The sequence below is a fragment of the Podarcis tiliguerta genome (genome assembly GCF_965153285.1).
Source record: "Podarcis tiliguerta genome assembly, chromosome: 8".
Classification (NCBI taxonomy): Eukaryota; Metazoa; Chordata; class Lepidosauria; order Squamata; family Lacertidae; genus Podarcis; species Podarcis tiliguerta.
In genome coordinates this window covers 64,381,514-64,405,268 of record NC_139541.1, presented here as the reverse complement: position 1 = coordinate 64,405,268, position 23,755 = coordinate 64,381,514, and the positions used below count along the sequence as shown (strand labels likewise).

At 47.5% G+C, this 23,755-nt stretch overlaps 1 protein-coding gene across 2 annotated transcripts in view; it reads right to left on the bottom strand.

Annotated features, from left to right (window-relative positions):
• Window positions 1-3,473: 3,473 nt before the first annotated feature.
• The window catches only part of LOC310684291 (discoidin, CUB and LCCL domain-containing protein 1-like), a 40,394-nt gene continuing 20,112 nt past the window's right edge, over window positions 3,474-23,755 (bottom strand). Inside the window, exons 3-15 of one of the 2 annotated variants that reach the window (XM_083455182.1) lie at window positions 18,628-18,765; window positions 15,958-16,009; window positions 15,188-15,260; window positions 13,676-13,809; window positions 13,477-13,514; window positions 12,996-13,190; window positions 11,681-11,802; window positions 11,396-11,576; window positions 10,063-10,155; window positions 9,149-9,239; window positions 7,767-7,807; window positions 6,562-6,684; window positions 3,474-4,678 (exon numbers count right to left, since the gene is read on the bottom strand). In XM_083455182.1, coding sequence (XP_083311308.1) covers window positions 4,137-4,678; window positions 6,562-6,684; window positions 7,767-7,807; window positions 9,149-9,239; window positions 10,063-10,155; window positions 11,396-11,576; window positions 11,681-11,802; window positions 12,996-13,190; window positions 13,477-13,514; window positions 13,676-13,809; window positions 15,188-15,260; window positions 15,958-16,009; window positions 18,628-18,765 — 1,823 coding nt within the window. In that variant the 3' untranslated portion in view covers window positions 3,474-4,136. The remainder of the gene's footprint in view (window positions 4,679-6,561; window positions 6,685-7,766; window positions 7,808-9,148; window positions 9,240-10,062; window positions 10,156-11,395; window positions 11,577-11,680; window positions 11,803-12,995; window positions 13,191-13,476; window positions 13,515-13,675; window positions 13,810-15,187; window positions 15,261-15,957; window positions 16,010-18,627; window positions 18,766-23,755) is intronic. The other variant, XM_083455183.1, reaches the window with a different exon arrangement.

Genomic DNA, 23,755 nt, shown 5'->3' with positions numbered 1-23,755 from the left:
CCCAAGCCACTCTGGGCAGCTTCCAACAAAATATTAAAATACAGTATTGCATCAAACATTAAAAGCTTCCCTAAGCAGGGCTGCCTTCAGGTGTCTTCTAAAAGTCTGGTAGTTGTTGTTCTCTTTGACATCTGGTGGGAGGGTGTTCCACAGGGCGGGTGCCACTACCAAGAAGGCCCTGTGCCTGGTTCCCTGTAACTTGGCTTCTTGCAGGGAGGGAACTGCCAGAAGGCCCTCGGTGCTGGACCTCAGTGTCCGGGCAGAACAATGGGGGTGCAGACGCTTCTTCAGATATACTGGACGGAGGCCGTTTAGGGCTTTAAAGGTCAGCACCAACACTTTGAATTGTGCTTGGAAACGTACTGGGAGCCAATGTAGGTAATAGAGTACAATGAGGCTGGAAAGTAATTGCAATGGAGCTCAGGGGTTTGCTATGGTTCTTGCGAGGGTCCGGATTTTAGCCTGCCTTAGCAGCGGCAACCATGGTAATAGCAGCCTCTCGCCCAGCCGACCGAGAACCGTCTGTGCACCCGTTGTATGCATCCCAGCTCAGGCAAACCTCGGCTGGGTTGTAGATCTCTCTCTTTGCAAGAATTAACGTCGCGATCCTAGCAGACGCACTTACGTACTTGGGAGTAAGCCCCATTGCCACATAGTTTGCAACTACTCCCCCGAGCAAACATGCGAGCACCCGCATTGCAAAAGTGCTGCGATTTCCCTTTGCACCGGTAGGGGTAAGATTTTTCCCTCCCTCTCAATGGCTCTTAAGGGTGAATCTTGTTTGCGGCCGCTGAAATGCAGGGTTCGTAAAGGTACCCAGAATGCACTGCCATTATTTGCATATGTGTAGAAAAGCGGGTATCGATTACTTTCTACAGAAATACCGCTGGATATCGAGCGGAAGAGGCGGGTGGGGATCAAAGCGAACCTGAAGCCGCTGTGGCATTATGCTCTCCCCAAACATTATTGCGGTGCAATTTTGCTCGCTGTTACTTATAGAGGCGTCTCTTACAGCTGGGCAAGGTGTGAGCCTAAACTCTTGTTAAAAAGGGCTTCTGCTGTGAGTGGCACATGGGGAGGGGCGGCTGTGGCTTTGCCTCTTTCTGTGCGGAATCGCTATCAAGAGATTTCGGAAGCATAATTTTTGTTCTCGGGGCAGCTGGTAATCGCTTGTTCTGGCTCCCCAAATTAACATGGTTAAAATGAGAGGAGTGAAAATGGAGGCTGAGGTGAGCCTTAGGTTCCTTAGAGAAGCAGAGCTTAAAAGTTTAGGGTTCATCCAACAGATATACAGTGTGCTGTTTGCTGATGTCTACTTGTTTTAGGCAGAGAAGCAGCCAGTAAATTTTGGCAGCTCTATTAAACACACAGGGGCCTGGTTAAGTGGAGCGAGGGTCCAGTTTCTAACAGTCCCCCCCCATAATAAATTATGTCACTTAATATGTCGCTTTCAGGCCAAGAGAGCTGGTGTTTGTCCGCAGGCAGCTTTCTGGGTCAGCTGGCCAGCATGACTAAACGGCTTCTGGCACAACGGAACACCATGACAGAAGCCAAAGCGCATGGAAATGCCATTTACCTTCCCACTGCAGCAGTACCTATTTATCTACTTGCACTGTTATGCTTTTGAACTGCTAGGTTGGCAGGAGCTGGGACAGAGCAACGGGAGATCACCCCATTGCAGGGATTCGAACCTCCAACCTTTCCATCAGCAAGCCCAAGAAGCTCAGTAGTTTAGACCACAGCGCCACCCGCGTCCTTTGTCAAACACTTGCTATTCCACCACACTGGCTCATGTCTTGGCCCTGGACCAACAGTGATAATGGAGGGCACAGCTTCCCAGTCCCTGAAAGGCATGCTCTCCAGCCTGCATCTCAAACTAAGCGGTTTGTCTGCTGTTGCCTTGTGTGGTGAGTCACGAGAGTTATAGGCCCAGTAGTGAGAGTATCTTTTTTGTGGCTGCTCTCTATACCGTGGACTTGTTTTGTGGCCCCCTTGCCAAAAGCCTAGGCCCTTTGGTTGTTAACAAAGAGAATCCTTGTTTTGTCATCGTTTTTTGTTGGCGTTATATGCCTGTTTTGGCCCATGGGTACCATGATATCGCAGCTCATGTCAATGAGTATTTTGATATATGAAATCAGAAGAGCTGGCTGGATCAGGCCAGTGGTCAAGTTTCCTGTGCTGACAGTGGCTGGCCAATTGCTTTTGGGAACTCTGGAAGCAGGACCCAAGCACAAGAACATTCTCCCCCACCAGAGTTTCCAGCAACTACTATCCTGAATGTCCTGCTGTCTTGAATCCTGGCATACCTGGATGTAAGTCTTGCTGGTGTACACAGTCACAAGGGCCATGTTAGTGAGTAAAGGTAAAGGGACCCCTGACCATTAGGTCCAGTCGTGACCAACTCTGGGGTTGCGGCGCTCATCTCGCTTTATTGGTACAGCTTCCGGGTCATGTGGCCAGCATGACTAAGCCGCTTCTGGCGAACCAGAGCAGCACACGGAAACGCCATTTACCTTCCCACCGGAGCAGTACCTATTTATCTACTTGCACTTTGATGTGCTTTCGAACTGCTAGGTTGGCAGGAGCAGGGACCAAGCAACAGGAGCTCACCCCGTCACGAGGATTCGAACCACCGATCTTCTGATCAGCAAGTCCTAGTCAGTCCTAAAGGTAAAAAAACCCAAACAGTCCAGTACCACAAGCAAACAGTAAAGCCAGGTGCTTCACCTCTGCAGCAGACCCAGGGTCAGAAAAAGTCCCTAAGTCACAGTCCAGTGGCATTTGTGAAGCAGCCATGCCGTGGTCCATCCACGTTGAAAGCTGAGCAGAGTCTCTGCCTTGCTTCCCTTTTCTCCTTACCATCTTGATGGACACATCTGGGTTTGCTCCACTTGATGAGGCAGGTGAGATCCTCACCTGCTCTGAGCCTAATCCAACCCAGTGACCACAAACCTCCCAGAACTAACAAATCCCGTGATCTTCACCTGGATCAACTAGTAAATTTGGCTTGTTCTGTTGCCTGTCTCAGTCTCCTGGAGTGCACCTCCCATTGTTCCCAAAGCCTCAGAGCCTGCTGTGTCTGTGGAGATGGGAGGGGACACCTCTGATTTCTGGCGACGTGTCCCCCTCCCCTGACTCCCGTGACCTGTCAGCTGCCCCCTCTGAAGTCCCGCGAGAACCTCCTAAGTCCCCAACCACCCCTTCAGCTTGCCCCGGGGTGTCCCAGTTGTGGCTACATCCGTTCGCCCAAATTCCCCTCCCCTTCCTCGCTGTCCTACGAGTTCATGACAACTGCCTCCCAGTTCATGGAATTAGTTGCCACTGATAGCCAGCAAACATTTTCTTGTTTTTGACCCTCCATGAAGTGGGGAAGGATATATCAATGAGCAGCAAATGAATAGTTAAAGCAAGTAAAACGAAACATCTGGCGGATTTGTGGTGACTGCTGTTGGGAAGAGGAAGAGAGCAAAGGATTTTGATTTGGTTTACGAAATGCCTTCAAGTTTTTAATAAGGGAATGTGATGGAGGATCAGGGAGCTACGGTGGCTCTGTTCTTCCTCCTAGGAACCTCATGTCACAACATGTATATATATTATATATCTGTTATTCACAAAAAGTAATTGCAACTGCAGAGCAGTGAGAATAAATGTTACCATATGAATGCAATTTTTCAACCCTCTGTCCAAATACATGACTGGTTCCTTCAAGTCCTAATGAAGATAAGCCAGAGGCATTTGCTAAAAGTAAGAGAGAACCCCAGTCAAGCCCCCTGGAACTGAAAGCTTGCCCAGGCTCCATAGGAGTTGAGCATGGAAAAAACGAATTAATTTTCCTTTGCTGGTGGGAGGAAGAGTGCTATGTTTTTCCTGCAAGAAGGACCACAGTTCAGGGGAGAAGCAAGCCCTTTGCACGTAGAAGATCCCAGAACGTCAGTCAATTTTTTAAAAAAGGATCAGGTGGCAAGCATTAGGAAAGATCTCTGCTTCAGAGCTGCTGCCCGTCAGTGTAGACCATATTGGGCTAGATGGACAGAGAGCCTGATTAAGGCTTTCCTACGCCCTTGACCTGAAGATGCTCTGCAAAAATCCACCTCTTTCCTAGCAGCCTGGGCACCAGAAGATCCTTTCTGCGCTGCTCACAAGGGCTCGTGATAGACATGTGTGAGCGGGGAGTCTGTGAGCTGGAAGCTCTGCGGAGAGGTAGCTGGCTGCGGTGGAAGGCGTTCGTCTCTCGGGCTCGGAGTCCGGTCGCCGTGAGGCTCCGTGTAGATGGTGCCGGTTTGGGCAGGTCCCTCCCGCAAGCCAGCCTCGCCCGCTTTGCCCTCTGGCTTCTCTGCCGGCCGTTGAGCAGGCGAGTCGTATTGCGCCAGGGCCTCTGGGCAGACTGGCGAGACCAGGGGTCCTGCCTGGCCTTGGGGAGAGGAGATGACTTTGATGACACAGACGTTCTTCCTGAATGCGCCTCCTTCCGGCTCCGCAGGAGGAGACTGATCTAAGAAGGGGGTGGCATACTCTGGCTCGGGAGGCAAGGGCTCTGCATACTCGTGGTGTTTTCCTGGCACATCGTAGTGATTCACCACCAGGGGGAGCGTGTAGCCTTCGTCCAGAGCCGGCTTGAATGTGGACGGGATGGACTGGGTACTGGGGCTGACTTGGACCACATCTGGCTCGGCGTATTCTGTAAAGGGGGAAAACAAAAATCCTGGTGAAACTATGGATTCAGCCCTCTGAGACACATCACCTAAAATCAGCCTATGTATGTACGTATGTACATACAACTGATAGCTTGGTTCTCAAACAGCTTGGCTCCCGAGCAAATCGGTTCCCAAACGACGCAAACCCAGAAGGAAGTGTTCCGGTTTGCGAATGTTTCTCGGAAGCCGAACGTCCGACGTGGCTTCCGCTTGAGTTCAGGAAGCTCCTGCAGCCAATCGGAAGCCACGCCTTGGTTTCTGAATGGTTTTGGGAGTTGAATGGACTCCCAGAACAGGTTAAGTTCAAGAACCAAGGTACCACTGTATTCATTCATTCATTTACAAATAATTGTATGCCACTAATTTATTTTACATATCAGAGTGGATCACCACAATTGCACATAAAAGCCATGCAATCAAAGCCATATTAAAGAAGTTGATTTTTTTATTTTAAAAAAATCATGTCACTGTTGTGGAAAGATGTATTATGAACTGCCTGTATCACCCTAATGCAATAAAAGAGTTTTTCAACAGGCATATTTAAAAGTTGAATCGGAAAATGCCTGCCGAACCTCCATTGGCAGAGTATTCCACAATACTTCCACATTGTTTGACGTAATACCATCTCAGGATGTCTCTTGTTTGCATTCTTGTATTGGTGAACAAAGCCCTATGCGGCTCGGAACCTAAAGGATTGTCTCACCCCTTATAGTCCCAGTCAATCACTGTGCTCTGCAGCTGAGGGCCTCGTGAAGCTACTTTCTTATCAGGATGTCCATTGCACCCAATGTAGGAATTGGGCCTTTAGTGTTGCGGCACCAGCCCATTGGAATGCTCTCCCCTCCCTTTGAATATTAGACAGGTCCCACCTCTGTTGTCTTTTCCCACCTGCTGAAGACCTTCCTGTGTCGACAAGCTGCCTAAATGGAGATCTTTACCCTAGTTTGCATCCGTATCATCCCCCCCACTCCCAAACATGGATTCTGCCAGGACATATTTCATTGGTCCTACTCCTACAAGCACTGCTGACATCCTGCACTCGCCCCTGAGAAATGTGCGGCAACAGGCCTTGTTCCAAGTGGCTTTGTATAGAAGGTACAAAGGGTTGGGCCATGGCAGGGCGCAAAGTGGAGATTCCCCCGAATTCCTCCCGCCTCCCTGCTTCCTTCCTTCCTGTGGGCCTGACCCCTTTGCACGAATGGCACTGCCACCAGCTGCTCCAGAATGCAGATGTTTGCTGATGGCCTCATGCCCAGTTCTCCCCCCCCCCCTTATGCGTGCTAAGCATCATGGATGGAAATCAGGAGTCAATGGGCTGAGTGTTTGGTCCCATCTGTGTGGGGTGAATGGAGCGAATATGCTGAGCACGAGCTGGTAATAAGAGCTGTCTAAATTTGCCGGAGTTGTTTCTGCACAATGAGCTGCATTGGCTCGAAACTAATTTATGGGCACCCGAACCCGGTTCCTTAGAATTAACCCTGTGTTTTCTCCACCACAAAAGAACAAGACGGCCATTCAGAAAAGGCATTCTTTCTCCTCCCCACATCCCCAGTGTTTTGGGGGGGAATGGAGGGCAGGGAAAGAAGAACAGGTGTCTGTAAGTTGTATTCGGGATGGTTTGCTCGTAAATATTGTTATGCTCTCCCTACTTCTCCTACCAGGAAGTGATTCCTGGGTACTTACCTGGGTCTGTGGAAGCTTACGGCATTTCATATGGATTTACAGATTTACAGGTTGAGTAGTGCTGGCACGTCGCCCCTGGAAGGCTATGCAGAAGGCAATGTGGCCCTTGGGCATAAAAAGGTTCCCCAGCCCTTGCTATGGGCAACAGTGGAGCTTTCTCAAACCCAGAACAGACGCCACCTACCTGGAGACTGAGCCCTGCTGAGATCTACTGGTGTTCCAGACCTAGGGAATGAGGCGATTTCCGAGGTGGACAACTGCAGGCTCCCTCTGGGACACACCTGGCTGGCTTCTGATGTTGGGAAACCTAAAAGGGAATCCTGAGGTCAGCAGCAGTAACAAACGAGCAGCTTGAAGCCACTTTGCATGCTGCAATCAAACAGTCCATTTTTCATTTTGGAGAAGGAACTAAATGGGCAGACAGCTCACCACCACCAGAAACACACAGATCCTGCATTGGGGCTTGGACTAGAGAAGGCATGGCCAAACTTGGCCCTCTAGCATTTTGGGACTACAACTCCCATCATCCCTAGCTAACAGGACCAGTGGTCAGGGGTGATGGGAATGGTAGTCTCCAAGCATCCATTCTGGACTAGAAGATCTCTAAGGTCCCTCCCAGCTCTGTGATAAGAAATAAAAGAACGTTCCTTTCCAGATACAATTGAAGCAATTTTTAATAATAATGAGCAGGCTGCAAAAGGAAATGACATTCAGTTTTGGAAGTTAGCGAACAGAAGCTGATGGGAGGCTGTTATTTGTCTGAATGGGGGTAGGCAACATGCATGCCCTGTAGATGTCGCTGGACTCCAACTCCCACTGGCGCCGACCCATATGTCCTATGGTCAGGGATGATGGGAGTTGTAGTCCAGCAACATCTGCAGGGCACCATTTCGGCTAACTCTGGTTGAGGAAATGCACGTGCAAGTCAGCCTTTAGCATTTCACTCCTTGAGTGAAAATACACAGTCAAAAAGTAAAACCTCTCATTCTCCCCCGAAACCCAACAACAGAACAATTTAAAAGATGGAAAACGTCCTCATCCACCCAGCAGACCAGGCGGGAGCATAATAGCTATGAAAACCAGCAATTCAAAGAGCTGGAATGCCTTGTATTCACCTGGAGCAAAAATACAAATTAGTGAGTGTTGGGCAGGTTTCTCTGGGGAGGGCATTCGAGACGCAAGGTGCCGTGACTAAGATATTAGAATGATTTGTGGGTCACCTCTAAAAAATGGGGGGGGGGAGAGCTATTTCAAAACAGGTGTGCAGAAACACACAATAATCTGTCTCCCTGCACCATACACACTTGCACTGGAAAAGCAGGGCGATCTGCTCACCAGTTCCCAAATGTGACTACTTGTGCTAGTTCTGTGTATTGTTAGGCGCTTTACCTTTTATGAGGTTGCAGTCCTGATCTGCTGGTGTCTTTCTGCTGGGTAGAGAGAGGGAGAAAACTTATCAAGCAGGTTCAGCCAGATTTTCCACCCCGACCCCAAGGTTCTGGATTTCTAGGAACACTCCCAGTTCATGTACCTGCTCCTTCGGAGGTAGTGCTACTACCCAATTCAGGGCAGGCAACTGGAGCCAAGAACCACACATTCACAAAGCCTCTGTCTTCTCAGGATTCAGACTGAGCCTAATGGCCCTCTCAAGGCTGCTACAGACCTCTCAAACCTAGAGATCTCTCCCGTCAGCATGGCCAGTGCTTAGGGATGATGGGAATTGTAGTGCAGCAGGAGGTTTCTGGAGGGAGTCAATTTGTGTGAAGTGAGAGGGAAACAGCCGCCTATCTCTACTGCAACATAATCTCAGAAGGCACAATCTATTTGCAGACTGGATGGGAAGACTTCTTGTACGCATGTGCTCAACTTGTGTTTGTGGCTGTATGCGTATCGTACCGTTGAAGCAAACAGCTTTTCCCCAAGGAATCCTGAGAACCGTAGTTTATCTCTCACAGAGCCACAATCCACAGCACCCTTAATTAACGATGATGTTGATGATAATAATAATAATAATATTAATATTGTTTTTATTTATACCCCAGCCACTCTGGGCGGCTTCCAAAAAAATATTAAAATACAGTGGTCTGTTAAACATTAAAAGCTTCCCTAAACAGGGTTGCCTTCAAATGTCTTCTAAAAGTCTGGTAGTTGTTTTTCTCTTTGACATCTGGTGGGAGGGTGTTCCACAGGGCCGGTGCCACTACTGAGAAGGCCCTCTGCCTGGTTCCCTGTAACTTGGCTTCTAGCAGTGAGGGAACCGCCAGAAGGCCCTTGGTGCTGGACCTCAGTTTCCGGGCAGAATGATGGGGGTGGAGATGCTCCTTCAGGTATACTGGACGGAGGCCATTTAGGGCTTTAAAGGTCAGCACCAACACTTTGAATTGTGCTCGGAAACGTACTGGAAGCCAATGTAGATCTTTCAAGTCCTGTGTTATGTGGTCTCGGCGGCCGCTCCCAGTCACCAGTCTAGCTGCCGCATTCTGGATTAGTTGTAGTTTCTGGGTCACCTTCAAAGGTAGCCCCACATAGAGTGCATTGCAGTAATCTAAGCAGTTACAGTTCCCAGGCTTCCTTGTGTATGTTTATTAAAGCCACGTGCCTTGAAAGTATGGTGTGTATGCAGCCCATTGTCAAGGGGAGATTGCAGGAAAGCTATAGCTCATGGACCTTGTGACTGTGACATCTCCTGCCCTTCCAGGATAGGATTGAAAGGAGTCCCCACAAATTACAGGGCTGATTGGTGAGAAGTGGGAGGGGAGGCCGCTACTCACCTCTTCTTACGACAGAGGAAAACCAGCAGCAAGAGGGCCGAGGAGATGAGCACAAAGCCTCCAATCAGCAGCATCACCAGCAATGGGGGCCCTGGAGAGAAAGGAAGAGAAATACAGTCATACTCAGGTTAAAGTTGCTTCAGGTTGAGCGTTTTCGGGTTGCACTCCGTGGCGACCCGGAAGTAACGGAACGCATTACTTCCGGGTTTCGCCGCTCATGCATGCGCAGATGCTCAAAATGACATCACGCGCATGGACAGAAGCGGCGAATCGCGACCCGCACAGATGTGCGTTGCATTCTCTTCAGGATGCGAACGGGGCTCTGGAATGGGTCCCGTTTGCATCCAGAGGTACCACTGTAGTTCAGTGCAGAAAAAAGGGGAGAAATTGGCAACGTGAAGGAAGTGTACAAAATCAGGCAAGGTGTGAAGAAAGTGGAGACACAGAGAAGGCTTTCTCCCTCTATCATAATACCAGAATGTGGGGTCACCCTAATATGCTGAACGTTGAGAGATTCAGCACAGGGGAAAAAAGCCCTTAGAAGCATGGAATCGGAAGGGACCCGAGGGTCATCTAGTCCAACCCCCTGCAGTGCAGGAATCTCAGCTAAAGCATCTCTGACAGATGGCCATCCAAATTCTGCTTTAAAATCTCAAATGAAAGCGTCCACCACCTTCTGAGGGAGACCGTTCCAGTGTTGAACAGCTCTTACCTTCAGAATAATTCTTTCGAATGTTTAGTCGGAATCTCCTTTCCTGCAATTTGAATTCACTGGTTTGGGTCCTAACCTCCGGAGCAGCAGAAAACAAGCTTGCTACACCATCCATGGAACAGCCCTTCAGCTATAACCCATCATTTCTGCCTCTGCGCCGACAGCTAGGCCAAGCCACTCCTTGCTGCCAGTGAGCACTTACCTGTTTTTTCCGAATTGATCACTATTCCTGGGATTCGGGTGAAAACGGCTGGGCTGCTGGTCAAGAGAGGGGACTCCTTGGGGCCACTGCGAACTGCAAAGGGGTAGAGCTTCAGGGGACGTACTTGACGCACCACACTTCAGGTGCTGTCTCCAAATTCTTACTCCAAAAGGGTCCAAACACAGCCCACTGTCAACCTCCGGCTGCAACATGGGTTATAGGGGGCAGGCTGCTTTTCTCACGTCAAGGCATTTCTCCATCTGGCCTAGTATTGTCAAGCTCTCCAAGGTCTTAGGCAGAGAAGAGTTTTCCCCAGCAGCTGCTCAATGGATGCTCGACAATATGGGCAAACCTCAGCCTGCCCCTGCTGTCTACCTTTTAGAATAGGGCTACCAGATGTCCCCGTTTCCCGGGGACAGCCCCCAGATTTGCAAATCTGTCCCTGGACAAATTCTGTCCCCAGATTTCCTAGGACCCTCATACCTACAGGACCGCCCCTCCCAGCAGGCCCACGGAGGACCTTAAGGTCCATAAATAGCAACACCCTAGTGGTCCCGGACCCTAAGGAAGTTAGATTAGCTTCAACCAGAGCCAGGGCCTTCTCAACACTGACTCCGTCCTGGTGGAACGCTCTGCCTCATGAGACCAGGGCCCTGCAGGATCTGATTTCTTTTCGCAGAGCCTGTAAGGCAGAGTTGTTTTGCTTGGCCTTTGGCTTGGAGCCAATTTGATTCCCTCCCCCTCTTTCTTTTTCCTTTCTCCTCCTGTGATGAGGCTGCATTTTAATGTTTCAATATTTTAATGTTGTATTTTAATCTTGTTTTTAAGTTGTATTCATTCAACTTGTTTTTATTATTGCTTGTTAGCCGCCCTGAGCCTGGCCTTGGCTGGGGAGGGCGGGGTATTAATAATAATAATAATAATAATAATAATAATAATAATAATATGTCCCCAGGAAACGTGGCAGTGGCAGTCTCAGCAGCCTGGAGCCAGGCTTCATTGAAATAAATCTGGTAACCAAACCCCGAACAAGTTCAGATGGTAGCACAGACTTGTCACATTCCACCTTCTTACTCTCTGCATTGCCTTTCTAGGGCCAAACCTTGAACTAGCAGGCTCTGGCTGTCATTGGCTCTGCCTCTTCTTGCCAGTAGCTCTGGCCTCACCTCCAGGCCTTGGTGGTGCCGCTGCCACCACCAGGGGCTGCCTGGTTGGCCTTGACTTGTGACGGCCTTATACAATGTATAAAATATTACAAACCCCATTAAAAGCCACAAATAAATAAATCGTCTTTCCAAGAACCAAACATACAGCCGGCCCCAGCCCTCCTTACTTCCGCCGTCGCTATAGGGGTGCTGGGACTTCAGGCGAGCCACTTGGCACCCCAGAAGCGCCACTTTCAGAGCCACCCTCTGGTTCCAGCTGTGGGGCACGATGCGCAGGTAGCGGGCCAGGATCGGGGGGATGAAGGCGTTGGAGACTTCTTCGTGGCTGTTTTTATTTCCTTCGAAGACCTGGGATGGGTTAGATGGGTTAGAAATGGAGGGTCAACTGTGACCTTTTGCTACCCGTTTTCCATCCTGGCCTAAACCATTCACCGATGCTAATCCCTCCGCACCTTCTCCTCATGACCACCATTGGATTTGTAGGCCTTCCAGTTCTTTCCATCCCTGCTGGAGAGGACTTGGTAGGATTTGACGTAGTAGTCGTGCTTGTGAGACGATCCCTTAGTTATGATTCCTGGAACAGAGATGGGTTAAACTGGTACCTCACATACGGCAACGGTGCTAATGTGTGAAATAGGCTCCTGTCATGCCACCGTTGTGTCAGCTGCGGAACTGCAATTCCCAGAGTTCCCTGGGAAGAGTGAGCGGTTGTTAAAAACATTGATAACTGCAGCTCTGCGAGGGGAAAAGAAACCTCTAACATCTCCCAGCTCCCTTTAAAAAAACTACACTTCTTGTGAATCGCCCTGGGATCTTAGGATGAAATAAAATAAACACACTTCCCAGGATTCTACAGGGGAAGCCATACCTGTTTAAAGTGGTATGATCCTGCTTTAAAAGTGTGGTACAGACGGGGCCTATATTTGCTCCATAGTTTAAACTATGCCTTTCCTGAATCCTCTCACATTCAGCTTTATCGGATGGCCCCAAGTTCCGATATTGTGAGAGACTTGCAATATAGAACAACAACAGCCACTGAGTTCCTCCTCTGTGGACCACTGGGACCTGATTCTTGAAGCTTTTTGAGACCAATCAGCTTGTATGTTTAACCCTGTCCCCTTGCTCTGCCAAACACCAGCCGGAGAGGCAATCAGATAAGCCCCCTTTCCATTCATGCGTTCCCTTCCTGCATTCCACTCAGCCCCCAGCCACTCAGCGTCACAATGCCTCTCTTCTTCCTCACGCCAATTAACAGGCTAACGTTCTGGGTTTGCCACAGCAGAAAGGGCCCAGCTTGTCCTCAGGCCTTGCCAAACAATAAAGAATGACTCTGAAAGGACATAATATGAAATTTGTTCTGTGCAATGGTGGCCTGGGCCATATCCCTGAGGTAACGAGGGGCAGTGGAGGAAAGAATGAAGCAGAAGAAGGCAAGAGGAAGGCCTCATCTGCACTGTGCATTTAAAGCAAGATTGTACCACTTTAAACAGTCATGGCTCCCCACTGCTGACAGCCAGGGCCACCCCCTTGGACTGGATGCAATAAGTAAGAAGGCAGACTGAAGTTGGGAGGGCAACACCCCTTCCCCCCTAATGGACCAGTTCCCCTAATGGACCAGTTCCCATCCCACCAGTGATGGGAAGGATATCTGCTTAGGACTCTGGAAAGCTTCTGCCAGTCAGAGCATATTGGACAAGAGTCATTATGTCTCTCCCTCCACTCCGCCTGTGAAAACAAACAAACAAAAAGATGCAGATACTTACTGACCTGTGATGTTCCTCTTTCCGCCCAAGTCTATTTCCAACCACTCATCTGCAGAGCTCTGAAGTGCTGCCCAGGAAGTGCCGTCGGCACCGAAAGAGGCGTGCTCCGCTATCCAGGCCTTGTTCTCCCCCATGATGTTCTGTTCGTGCCAGTAGGATGAAGCGTTGAAGCCAGATACTTCCAGGAAACTGGAGCAGGCTGCGGAAGGAAGGAAAGGGTGGCTGTTGGCTGAACGCTAGGAAGAAACATGTTTCCAGTAACAGAAGTTCAGGAATGGGACCAATTAACTACAGAGGCAGAGCTGGACGTATCTCTCAGTTTCATTTCTCTTAAGTGTCTTGGTTTTGCAATCTTACATTGGATTCTCCACATTTTTGCAGCAATTTGTGGCTGTTGTTTTTAAGGTTGAAGATTCATCAGCATCATAGCGGGAACAGAAATCCCTCTAAACAAAAACACCAACCAATTAGTACGAGCGACATACCTTTGTGAAAGATGAGGCGTTTTTCAGATAAAGATCCCCTATTCAAAAGGAAACAGAAAGATGGATAAGATTAAGGATCTAGAGACTCAGGTTGCTTCCAGACAACCTCTTTATTGAGCATTCACCCTTATTTGTTTGCAGGGAGATTAGACAATGTTGGATATTTAATGAACATCCGCTCTGATTTGTCCGCCCTCACCTTTTTGAGTAAAGTCCATTGGCAAAGGTTGACTCGTAAAGAGTGATACCCTTCTCTCGAGACACAGTGACATGTCCCCCTTGCTCATCTAAGATTACGCCGGCATGGACAGCAGCTTTGCAAAGAACAGATGTCTGCAGGGAATATATATTATGAGACAGTGAAAGGAAGAAGATGGTGGTGACAAATCTTCAGGCAGCAGAAATCCAGCGTGAAGACACCACGGGAATGGAGAACATTATTTTATGCATTTTAAAAAAACAACACACACACACCTCTAAGTGGTTTACAAAGTAGAATTGAAAATATTCCTTAAAAATACAAAAAACAAACAGTTTTTAAAAATGTAAATAAGCAATCTTAAAACCACCCTACATAATACTAAGATTACATTCTGAGCTTAACTGCTGATCTTCCCATACACCAGATGTGTTGCAGGGATAACATTACAGAAACAATGGTTGTATCAGCATTGAAGTTATATTTATTGTTCACTGCCTTGGTATCTTTGAAGAAAAGCAGTTTATAAATATCTTAATAAAGAGAAATAAATAGAGGCAAAAAAAAAGGAAATTGGGAAGTAGATGTGTGTTTTGTCCATGTGAAGAACCATCTGTAAAGAATGTCACATTTCTTTTTAAAGAACTATTTAAACCCTTCACTGATATCACAATTTGGAACATTTTAATCAATGCGACTCCTGTCTTTATCACACAATATCCTGTTTGAGGCTGGGGACTAGCGGGGTTTATTGGTTAGGGTATGGGTAGGCAAACTAAGGCCCAGGGGCCAGATCCGGCCCAATCACCTTCTAAATCCGGCCTGCGGATGGTTCAGGAATCAGCGTGTTTTTACATGATTAGAATATGTGCTTTTATTCAAAATGCATCTCTGGGTTATTTGTGGGGCATAGGAATTTGTTCTCCCCCCCAATATAGTCCAGCCCCCCACAAGGTCTGAGGGACAGTGGATCGGCCCCCTGCTGAAAAAGTTTGCTGACCCCTGAGTTAGTGGGCTCAGCAAGAATTGAGGCTTGGCTGCAGAAGGTCAGGACCACAGTCAGCTCACTGTGGGGCTGGTCAGCAGAGACCTTGGGGGTATTGTTCTGGCCACCATCAATGGCCAACTGTGAGCCTAAAGGTGGACATTTCAAGCCTCACTCTTTCTGAGGGGTACTTGAACCTTTCAAAAACAGTGCAGTGTTGTCTGCAGCCCCGCAGGAAAACATATTCAGCCAGGGACTTTCCACTGTAACAATTTCAAAGCAGGATAGCTATGTTTGCCTGTTGCAGCCGAAAATAACCTCTGAAGAGTCTTCTGGCTAATTAAAAAACAACAACAACAAATTTGTTACGGCATAAGCTTTAGTGGATTATTTCATGCCCCTTCAGATGATGTGGACTACAGCTCCCATCAGCCTCAGTTATCCTGGCCAAGGGTCAGGGATGATGGGTGTTGTAGTCCAAAACACCTATGCCTTTCTGAAAGCACGACTGATGCTGCAGGACTCACATCCCGGTAGCCTTGGTTCGTGTTGCCCCAGATGTCTCCCGATACTCCTTTGCAGCCTGCAGGGCAGTAAACTCTGCAAGAAAATAAAAGACAACATGGTGTTGGGTCCTTCTCTTTATGTGGGAGCACCTCTGGAAAGCTAGCCAGTTTTCATATATCCTCAGGTGGCATATGCAAGCTTTAGGGTTCCATTTCTACCATGCTATAACTACTCTGTGTTCTTGGGGCTCAAGGACACTAAGAAAGACTCAGTCCTAGTTGAACACAGATTCAAATCCCTACATTAGGGTAGCAGCACAGAGGGCAGCAGCCCCACAAACCTGCTTAGAGAACAGGTTTCTGCTGGCCTTGAGTTGTTGTCATTTTTTACCCTACGGTCCCAAGTCGGGTTATAACCGACATTAATATTAAAACACAATGTTACACTGTATAAAAAACCTAAAATCACAAGAATTGGTGGGTCCTAAATCTCAAGTGTCAGAGGTCAGGGTAAAGAGCTGTACCTTCAGCATTTTCTGAAAGGTGTATAATGAAGGTGCCAGAAGGACCTCTGTGGGAAAGGACCTCCACAACTTGGGAGCTGCTAGAGAGAAGGCTCTCTCCTGAGCCACCAGCCCTGGAGCTTCTGAGGGTAGAGGAACACCCCTGGGTGATCTTAGCACCCAAGAGAGTCTGTGGGGAAGGAGGTGGTCTTTCAGGTATTGGGGGCCCTTTAGGGCTGTAAGAAGAATCCCATCTATGCTTGGAGTCTCACATAAGGGAACACTCACCTGATTTGTTCCTTCTCATAATGGATTCCCTTCTGCAAACAGGAGATCAAATCTAAAAGAGAAGGGGAGAGCTCCATTGGGTAAGAGTTCAGAACTTAGGGCCTGGTTGATTACGAGTCACAGTGACTCTGACACTCTGACCCCTTGATCTGGATACAGTGGGTTGTCTTCAAATAAGTCCTACTCAGAGTAGACCCATTGAAATTAATGAACCCAAGTCAGCCATGTTCATTAACTCCAATGGGCCTATTCTGAGTAGGGATACAATCCAACGGCACCATCAGAGCAGGACATTTGGGCAGAAGTCTAGGACCAGCAAAATAGGCAGCAGGGTAGGCTTACCACGTTTTAAAATAAGTGATGAAATTCATACTTTCAGCTAAAGTGTGTGTGGTCTGGAATGGGGTGGGGTGGGAGAGTAAGACCATTAAGTCTAAAGGGTCTAAAACAGGTTTCCTCAACCTGGTGCCCACCAAATGTTTTTTTGTATTCCGGTTCCCATCACCTTTACTCAGCATGGCCCATGGTCAGGGATGATGAGAACTGTAGTCCATCAACATCTGGATTGCACCAGGCTGGGGAAGACTAACCTATAATTACCTAACTGCACCACTGTCTGGATCCAAATGTAGTCTGGGCTTATAGAAATCAATTCAGCTCTGCAGAACTCACTTTTTCCTCTGTATGTGAGGAAAACAGAGGCAAATCTGTCGTGCAGCACAAAATTTCAGGCAATAGAGACAGAATCAGTTCTACTAGTTCAAAACTAACAAAATGAATTCCAGTAGGGACAAATGTAAGGTTCTGCACTTAGAATCATAGAATCATAGAATCATAGAGTTGGAAGAGACCACAAGGGCCATCGAGTCCAACCCCCTGCCAAGCAGGAAACACCATCAGAGCACTCCTGACATATGGTTGTCAAGCCTCTGCTTAAAGACCTCCAAAGGCAGGAAGAACCAGATGAACAAATATAAGATGGGGGCACCTGGCTTGCAAGTAGTACACACAAGTAGTAGCTCTAGGGGGTCTTAGTGGACCACTAGCTTAACATGAATTGGATATGTTTAGCCTGGAGAAGAGTAGACTGAGAGGACATACAATAACCATCTTCAAATATCTAAAGGGCTGTCACATAGAAGATGGAACATGCTTCCCCCTCCCCTACTCTAGAGGGTAGGACTCGAACCAATGGCTTCGTGTTACAAGAAAGGAGATTCCAACTAAACACCAGGAAGAACTTTCGGACAGTAAGAGCTGTTCAATAGTGGGACGGTCTCCCTTGGGAGGTTGTGGACTCTTCTTCCTTGGAGGTTTTTAAGCATAGGCTGGACGGCCATCTGTCATGGATGCTTTAGTTGAGATTCCTGCATTGCAGGGGGTTGACCTAGATGACCCTTGGGGTCCCTTCCAACTCGACAGTTCTATGACTCTATGAGTCTATCTTCTGGAGAGTGTCATGGATTAGCTACCCCTGCATTAGGAGATTCAGCAGCACAAGCTCTATGGAAGTAGATGGGGAGCTCCACACCTATGAACCATGTTCTAGGAATCTGTTCCTGAGAGAAGAGAACTGCTTGGGCAATAGTATCTGATTGACAGTGCTATGTTCATAGCAGGTCAGAAACAAATGCCAAGAATGTAGTCTGTTCCAAGATGGACACAATGGGTGTTATTTTCCCCAATTCTCGTAAGAGAAAGAATACCAAGCAGTCCAATGTCCAAAGTTTCTCATCAACCCTGAGAAACTCATATCCTCTTACGATCCCTCTCAAAAAATCTCAAAGGGCTGATGGGGTGGCGGTGGATGGTGACTCACAAATGTTTGTGGTGTGGAAGACCCAATGACTGGCTGCTTGTGTGGGGCCTTCAAAGGCAAAGGCCAGCTGCAGATGTTTCCCATTGGCATTCTGCCTGCCAGTGTCAAAACACAAGGCATGATTCTCATGCATGTAATGGCTCATTTACACTGCTTTGGGGAAGGGCTGTGCCTTTGTAGGTTCAACCCCTGCCTGGCATCTTCAGATAGGACTGGGAATGCCCAAGCTTGGAGCTCTGGAGAGCTATTGCCAGTCAGTGTGTAGACAATACTGAGCTACATGGACCAATGGTGTGACTTGCTCTCAGACGACATCCTGTGTTTCTCATCCTTTGGGAAAGGGCCGCAGCTCAGTGGTAGAGCATCCGCTTTACATGCAGAAGACCCCAGGTTGAATCCCAGGTATCTCCAGGAAGGACTACAGGGTTTCCCTTGCTTGAAACCCCAGAGAGCCATTGCTAGTTAGTGTAGACAGTACTGACTGAGCAAGATGCACCCATGTTCTGACCTGCTGTAAGGCAACTTCCTAGGTTCCTACATCCCATCAGCAGGTCCTTCAACTGGCAAACGAGGAGAAATGGGTAACTAAAGTGATCAGGGGTCTGGAGCACTTTCCCTACAAGGAACAGTTTCACTGTATGGACAGCCACAAATACTTACAAAAAATAAAAATATCATAATTATTTTTAATTTGAAAGGCATTCCTCAAAGGGCAAGAGCGACATATGGGTGAGCTCACTGAGATGCAGTGGTGGAAGTGGAGAGTGTCCACTGGCAGAAGGCTGAAGAGGCAAAACTTTTCCCAGTTACCTCAAACTTTGCACCAAATGCAAGGTGTGTATCTCTCTTACCTGACTGGTTGCCACTGGCATAAGAAAGGAGGAAGCCACGTCCCGAGCGATGTGCTGTTGTGTTGAACAAGATGGTCACTGGGGTGGAGTCCATCACCAGGACTGTGCGTGGAGGATTTGAATTGCTACAATATGGGCCTGGAGAGAGAGAAAGAACGAGAACAAGTTACACTCATGAATCATTACATCAAGAAACACACTGGTTATCCAGCCCAGCCTTAAGCAATCATCTTCAGCAATGGATCAACAGAGAGCTCAGATTGCTCCTTGATGTCTAATTTTTCTACCTTCAGTTTCTGAATCCAGAGAATCAATCAAAAAGATGATTCCCATACTTTTTATAAAAATATTTAATTTTCCGTATTTATGATAAATACTATGAAACAACATTAAAAAAAACAAGAACCTACAGTGTCATTGTCTTATTCCTGAAGTTAGCTTAGCAGGTCTCTCCACAGATTTCCATGAGTCAAAGGCAGGTTCTGAACACTGTCCTCATGTTGTATGAAGTCAAGGAATGATTACCAAGTATTGAAGATATTAAAGGGGTTTGAATTCTCATTGGCTGTTCGTATCTGGCATGCCAGTTTTTCAGCCAATGCTATTGACCAGATCCTCATGTACCACAATTCAGTGTTCAGACCATCATCTGTGTACTTGTTCCAGGCTATCTCCATGCACACTGCAACTAAATGAATGGTCAAAAGTTACTTGTGGTGGACCTGCAAAGCCTAGACGCTTCCCTTAACTAGATGTTGTTGACCAGCAATTCCTATCAGCCTCAGCTCTGTTGAAATCCTGAAACTTTTTCTACATTACTGCCAATGTTCCAGTTTCTTCTTCCCTCCTTTGTTATGCAAAGTGCAAAAGTGCTGCTCCAGATGGCAATAATCCAAGCTTCACTTGGGTAAGCCATGCAGATCGACTAATAAAGTGGAATGATGGATGGTCCAGTATAAATCCACCACTAAATGCACTATAACGGAATTGTCATGTTACAAAATATGCAAAAGCAAAACCAACCCTCCACCAATCTGGACAGGACCCAGGCTGACGGCGGTTGGAGTCCAGCAACAGCTGGAGGGCCACAGTTTCCGCATCCACAGAGGACAAATCCTCTCTTTTGGTCTCCTGCGGCTGGGGACAGGTAAATCTGGCAATTTCAGTTCTTCTCTGTTTCTCAGTTTTCCACATTGCCCCATCAGTTTGCAATTTTATTATTATTTTTAGGTTGTCATGAAAATTCACCAGCCAATTTCTCCAGATATTTTCGTAGGCCATTTTGCCTAATATGTGCATTTTGTAAGCACGTTCCTCTAATACAACACACCTTTGCATGTTATTTTCCCTGACGTATGCATTTTAATGCACACTTTACTCCAGTGTATGCCTTACTGTGCACCTTACTTGGCCTTGCAACATCCTTCAAATTTAAAAGGATGCCTTTGTTTCAGTTCATGTGCTGCTTCAGGAAGTGTGAATCTGGGAGGCTCACCTTTAAATGCAAACAAATCCCCATCCCCCCCCCCCAGCCATACATGCGACCCAAATGTCTGATGCCCAACAAATGAAGAGAGATTTAGCTACCAGCTATGGCCGCCAAATTCCCCCCTTTTCTCTTTCGGCTCCAAACAACTTAGAAAACAAATCCCCTCGTGCTCTCAGCCATGTAATCCAAATTAATTTGCAATCTCCCTCTCCCCATTAAGACCCCGGATTAACAAACTATCAGCCTTTGCCCAGCACTTTGTAGGAAGGGTCTGATCAATAAGTCCCTGTTTTATAACAGGCAGATTTGCACGGCACGGCTGCCCCCTTCCGCAAGCCCCAGCTGTCATTTCAGCAGGCAGGCCAGGAACACCAAGACCTGTTGCAATGCATTCTGCTCTTATTCATTTTATGGCTCCCACTTCACTTTAACAAAGAAGGCCCCAGGCCCACGTTCACGCAGTCTAATCCCCCATGGAACTGAATGGGCAACCTAGACGACAAGCCAGCTCTGCAACTTAAATGAGGGGGGGGGAGGAGAGGGTTACTCAAACTGCCAGTGCGGAGGGCCTGATCCAGATTAGGACTGTAGCTTTGTGTGTGTGTGTGTGTGTGTGTTTTGGGGAAAACGTTAACTCTTTGCGCCTCAATTCAGATTCTTCCATGCTGGTTATTTGAATGGGGTGGGGGGGCACAGCGGATTCCATTCACTGCAATGTGAACTTATTCCCCTTAGGTCAATCGACTGGCTGGGTAGGGGCAGAGATCTATATTGGGATCATAGCTGGGGGCAAAGAGTTAAAGCTCTACTTCTTCCTATACTGGGAATTTGAGTTGTTTGTGTTTGTATATATGTGTGTGTGTGATATAGATTGCTGCTGGATTCAGGGCATCTGAAAATATATACAGTGGTACCTCGGGTTACAGACGCTTCAGGTTACAGATGCTTCAGGTTACAGACTCTGCTAACCCAGAAATAGTACCGCGGGTTAAGAACTTTGCTTCAGGATGAGAACAGAAATCACGTGGCGGCAGCACGGCAGCAGTGGGAGGCCCCATTAGCTAAAGTGGTACCTCAGATTAAGAACAGTTTCAGGTTAAGAATGGACCTCCAGAATGAATTAAGTTCTTAACCCGAGGTACCAATGTACTGGAAACACCCCATTTGCGAGCTGTACACGTGCGCACGATTGCACCAATGTTGTTGTTGTTTAGTCGTTTAGTCGTGTCCGACTCTTCGTGACCCTATGGACCAGAGCACGCCAGGCACTTCTGTCTTCCACTGTCTCCCGCAGTTTGGTCAGACTCATGTTTGTAGCTTCCAGAACACTGTCCAACCATCTCGTCCTCTGTCGTCCCCTTCTCCTTGTGCCCTCAATCTTTCCCAACATCAGGGTCTTTTCCAGGGAGTCTTCTCTTCTCATGAGGTGGCCAGAGTATTGGAGCCTCAGCTTCACGATCTGTCCTTCCAGTGAGCATTCAGGCCTGATTTCCTTAAGAATGGATGCGTTTGATCTTCTTGCAGTCCATGGGACTCTCAAGAGTCTCCTCCAGCACCATAATTCAAAAGCATCAATTCTTCGGCGATCAGCCTTCTTGATGGTCCAGCTCTCACTTCCATACATCACTACTGGGAAAACCATGGCTTTAACTATACGGACCTTTGTTGGCAAGGAGATGTCTCTGCTTTTTAAGATGCTGTCTAGGTTTGCCATCGCCTTTCTCCCAAGGAGCGTCTTTTAATTTTGTGACTGCTGTCACCATCTGCAGTGATCATGGAGCCCAAGAAAGTAAAATCTCTCACTGCCTCCATTTCTTCCCCTTCTATTTGCCAGGAGGTGATGGGCCCAGTGGCCATGATCTTCGTTTTTTTGATGTTGAGCTTCAGACCATATGCACCAATGTAGTCCATGCCTAAAATGGGAGTTACCTGTATATCTTTTCATATGCCCTCAATAGCAGCAATGCAGACACAAGAACTGGAGGCTGCAGAGGCACCAGTTAAGGAACTGGACCATGTTTAGGGCTCTGAGTTGACTGTTGGAGATCAGGACACCACTGGGATGTATGAGAGGACACTCCAGAAGAAGCTCCTGGACCACCAGGGCCTACGGGACCAGATCCAGGACCCTAACAGGATGCCTTCCCCTGAATCTGAGGAAATGACCTTCCAAAGCCCAGTCCATCCCTGAGAATCTAGAATGAAAGAGAGCAGATGAGGCAAAGAGGAGCCTTCCAGGGAAAGCCTTCGCCTTCACATGCTGGAATGGCCTTGCCTGTCCTCTGTGAATCATCTTAGATGGACCATTAATGTCTGCATGGATGAGCTTCCTTCCAGTACAGACTTGAATATGGAAAGGAGGTGTAGATGAATAGAACGGGGGGATGGGGGGTGGGATGCATTTGGAAACATTTCTTGCTGCGTCTCTCTCCTACTCTTTGTTCAGTCCTGCTTTATAGCTGGCTTGCGAGCTTATGACACATTTTGCTGGCCCACCAGATGTTACACAAGCATTACTGACAGCTCTGGTATGTGCCATTGCAGGCCAGCGAGTGGGAGGGCGGATGGGAATCTGCGGTCTCAAAGCGCTATGCCAGGAACTCAGTAAAGGTGACCAGATAAGAAAAAGCACCCACTCCAAATCACACGACACTGTCACGTCCTAAAATCACTGGGAAGTGTGGGATATAAATTGCTTGATGCAAAGTCATCTAACTTTTCAGCAAACAATTCAGAATGAATGCTCAATGGGGATGGAAGAGAAAATTCATGTTGTTTCCATTTTAATGAGAAAATATCTAACTCATGTTCAGTGAACCAATCCCTGCACCAAAGCACAGCTATATTTTGAAATCTGCACGTCTCTGAATTTTGCAATGCAGTTCTCCAATCAAACAATATGTATAAAAATGTGTCTGTTTGAGGGAGACAGTGGAAATAGCATTAAAAAACAGCACTTCATTATAAGAGATTGCTTGCAAAAAAAGGTCAGTTATATCTAAATCTAAAAATTGTTTATTAGGAGACATTGCATGAAAATGCTGATGGATTTTGTGAGGATTTTTTCTTTCTTTAAAAAATTTCAAAGTGCTGCAGAAATACAGAGAAATAAATTTCAGATTGGGGAAACGAGAAACCTAGAGCACCAAAAGAGACAGATCTGTCCATTCTTAATGCTCAGTGATTCGCTTATACTGTCTAATCTGCCTGCACATTTTCTGCAAACAAAGCAAGGAGATTTATAATAAACAGATCAGCTGAAAACCAACCTAATTCTTGCTAGTAAGGGCATGCAGGGCAGGCGGGGAGGGGAGCTCCTTGAGGCAAGACCCTGAACCTCTGTGCGGCAAAGTCTCCTGTAGATGCTTCGCTCTGATTAAGCAGCCACAAAACTATGGCTGAGTCAGAGTGAGTGATTCCCACATCCTCATCTTACCCAAACACCATTCTGCAAAGAGCTCTGACTGGGACAATAGGGCAATCATGAATTATAGAGCCATCACTGGAGTCACTGTGTGCCAGAAGAAGAAAAAAAGCGTTTTGCATCCTGCCTGCAGCTAGACACCCACACACCCTTTAAAAACAAATAGTCATGTGTGTCTCCATCCTCATCAGCCATTAAACATGCCTCGCCCCAGC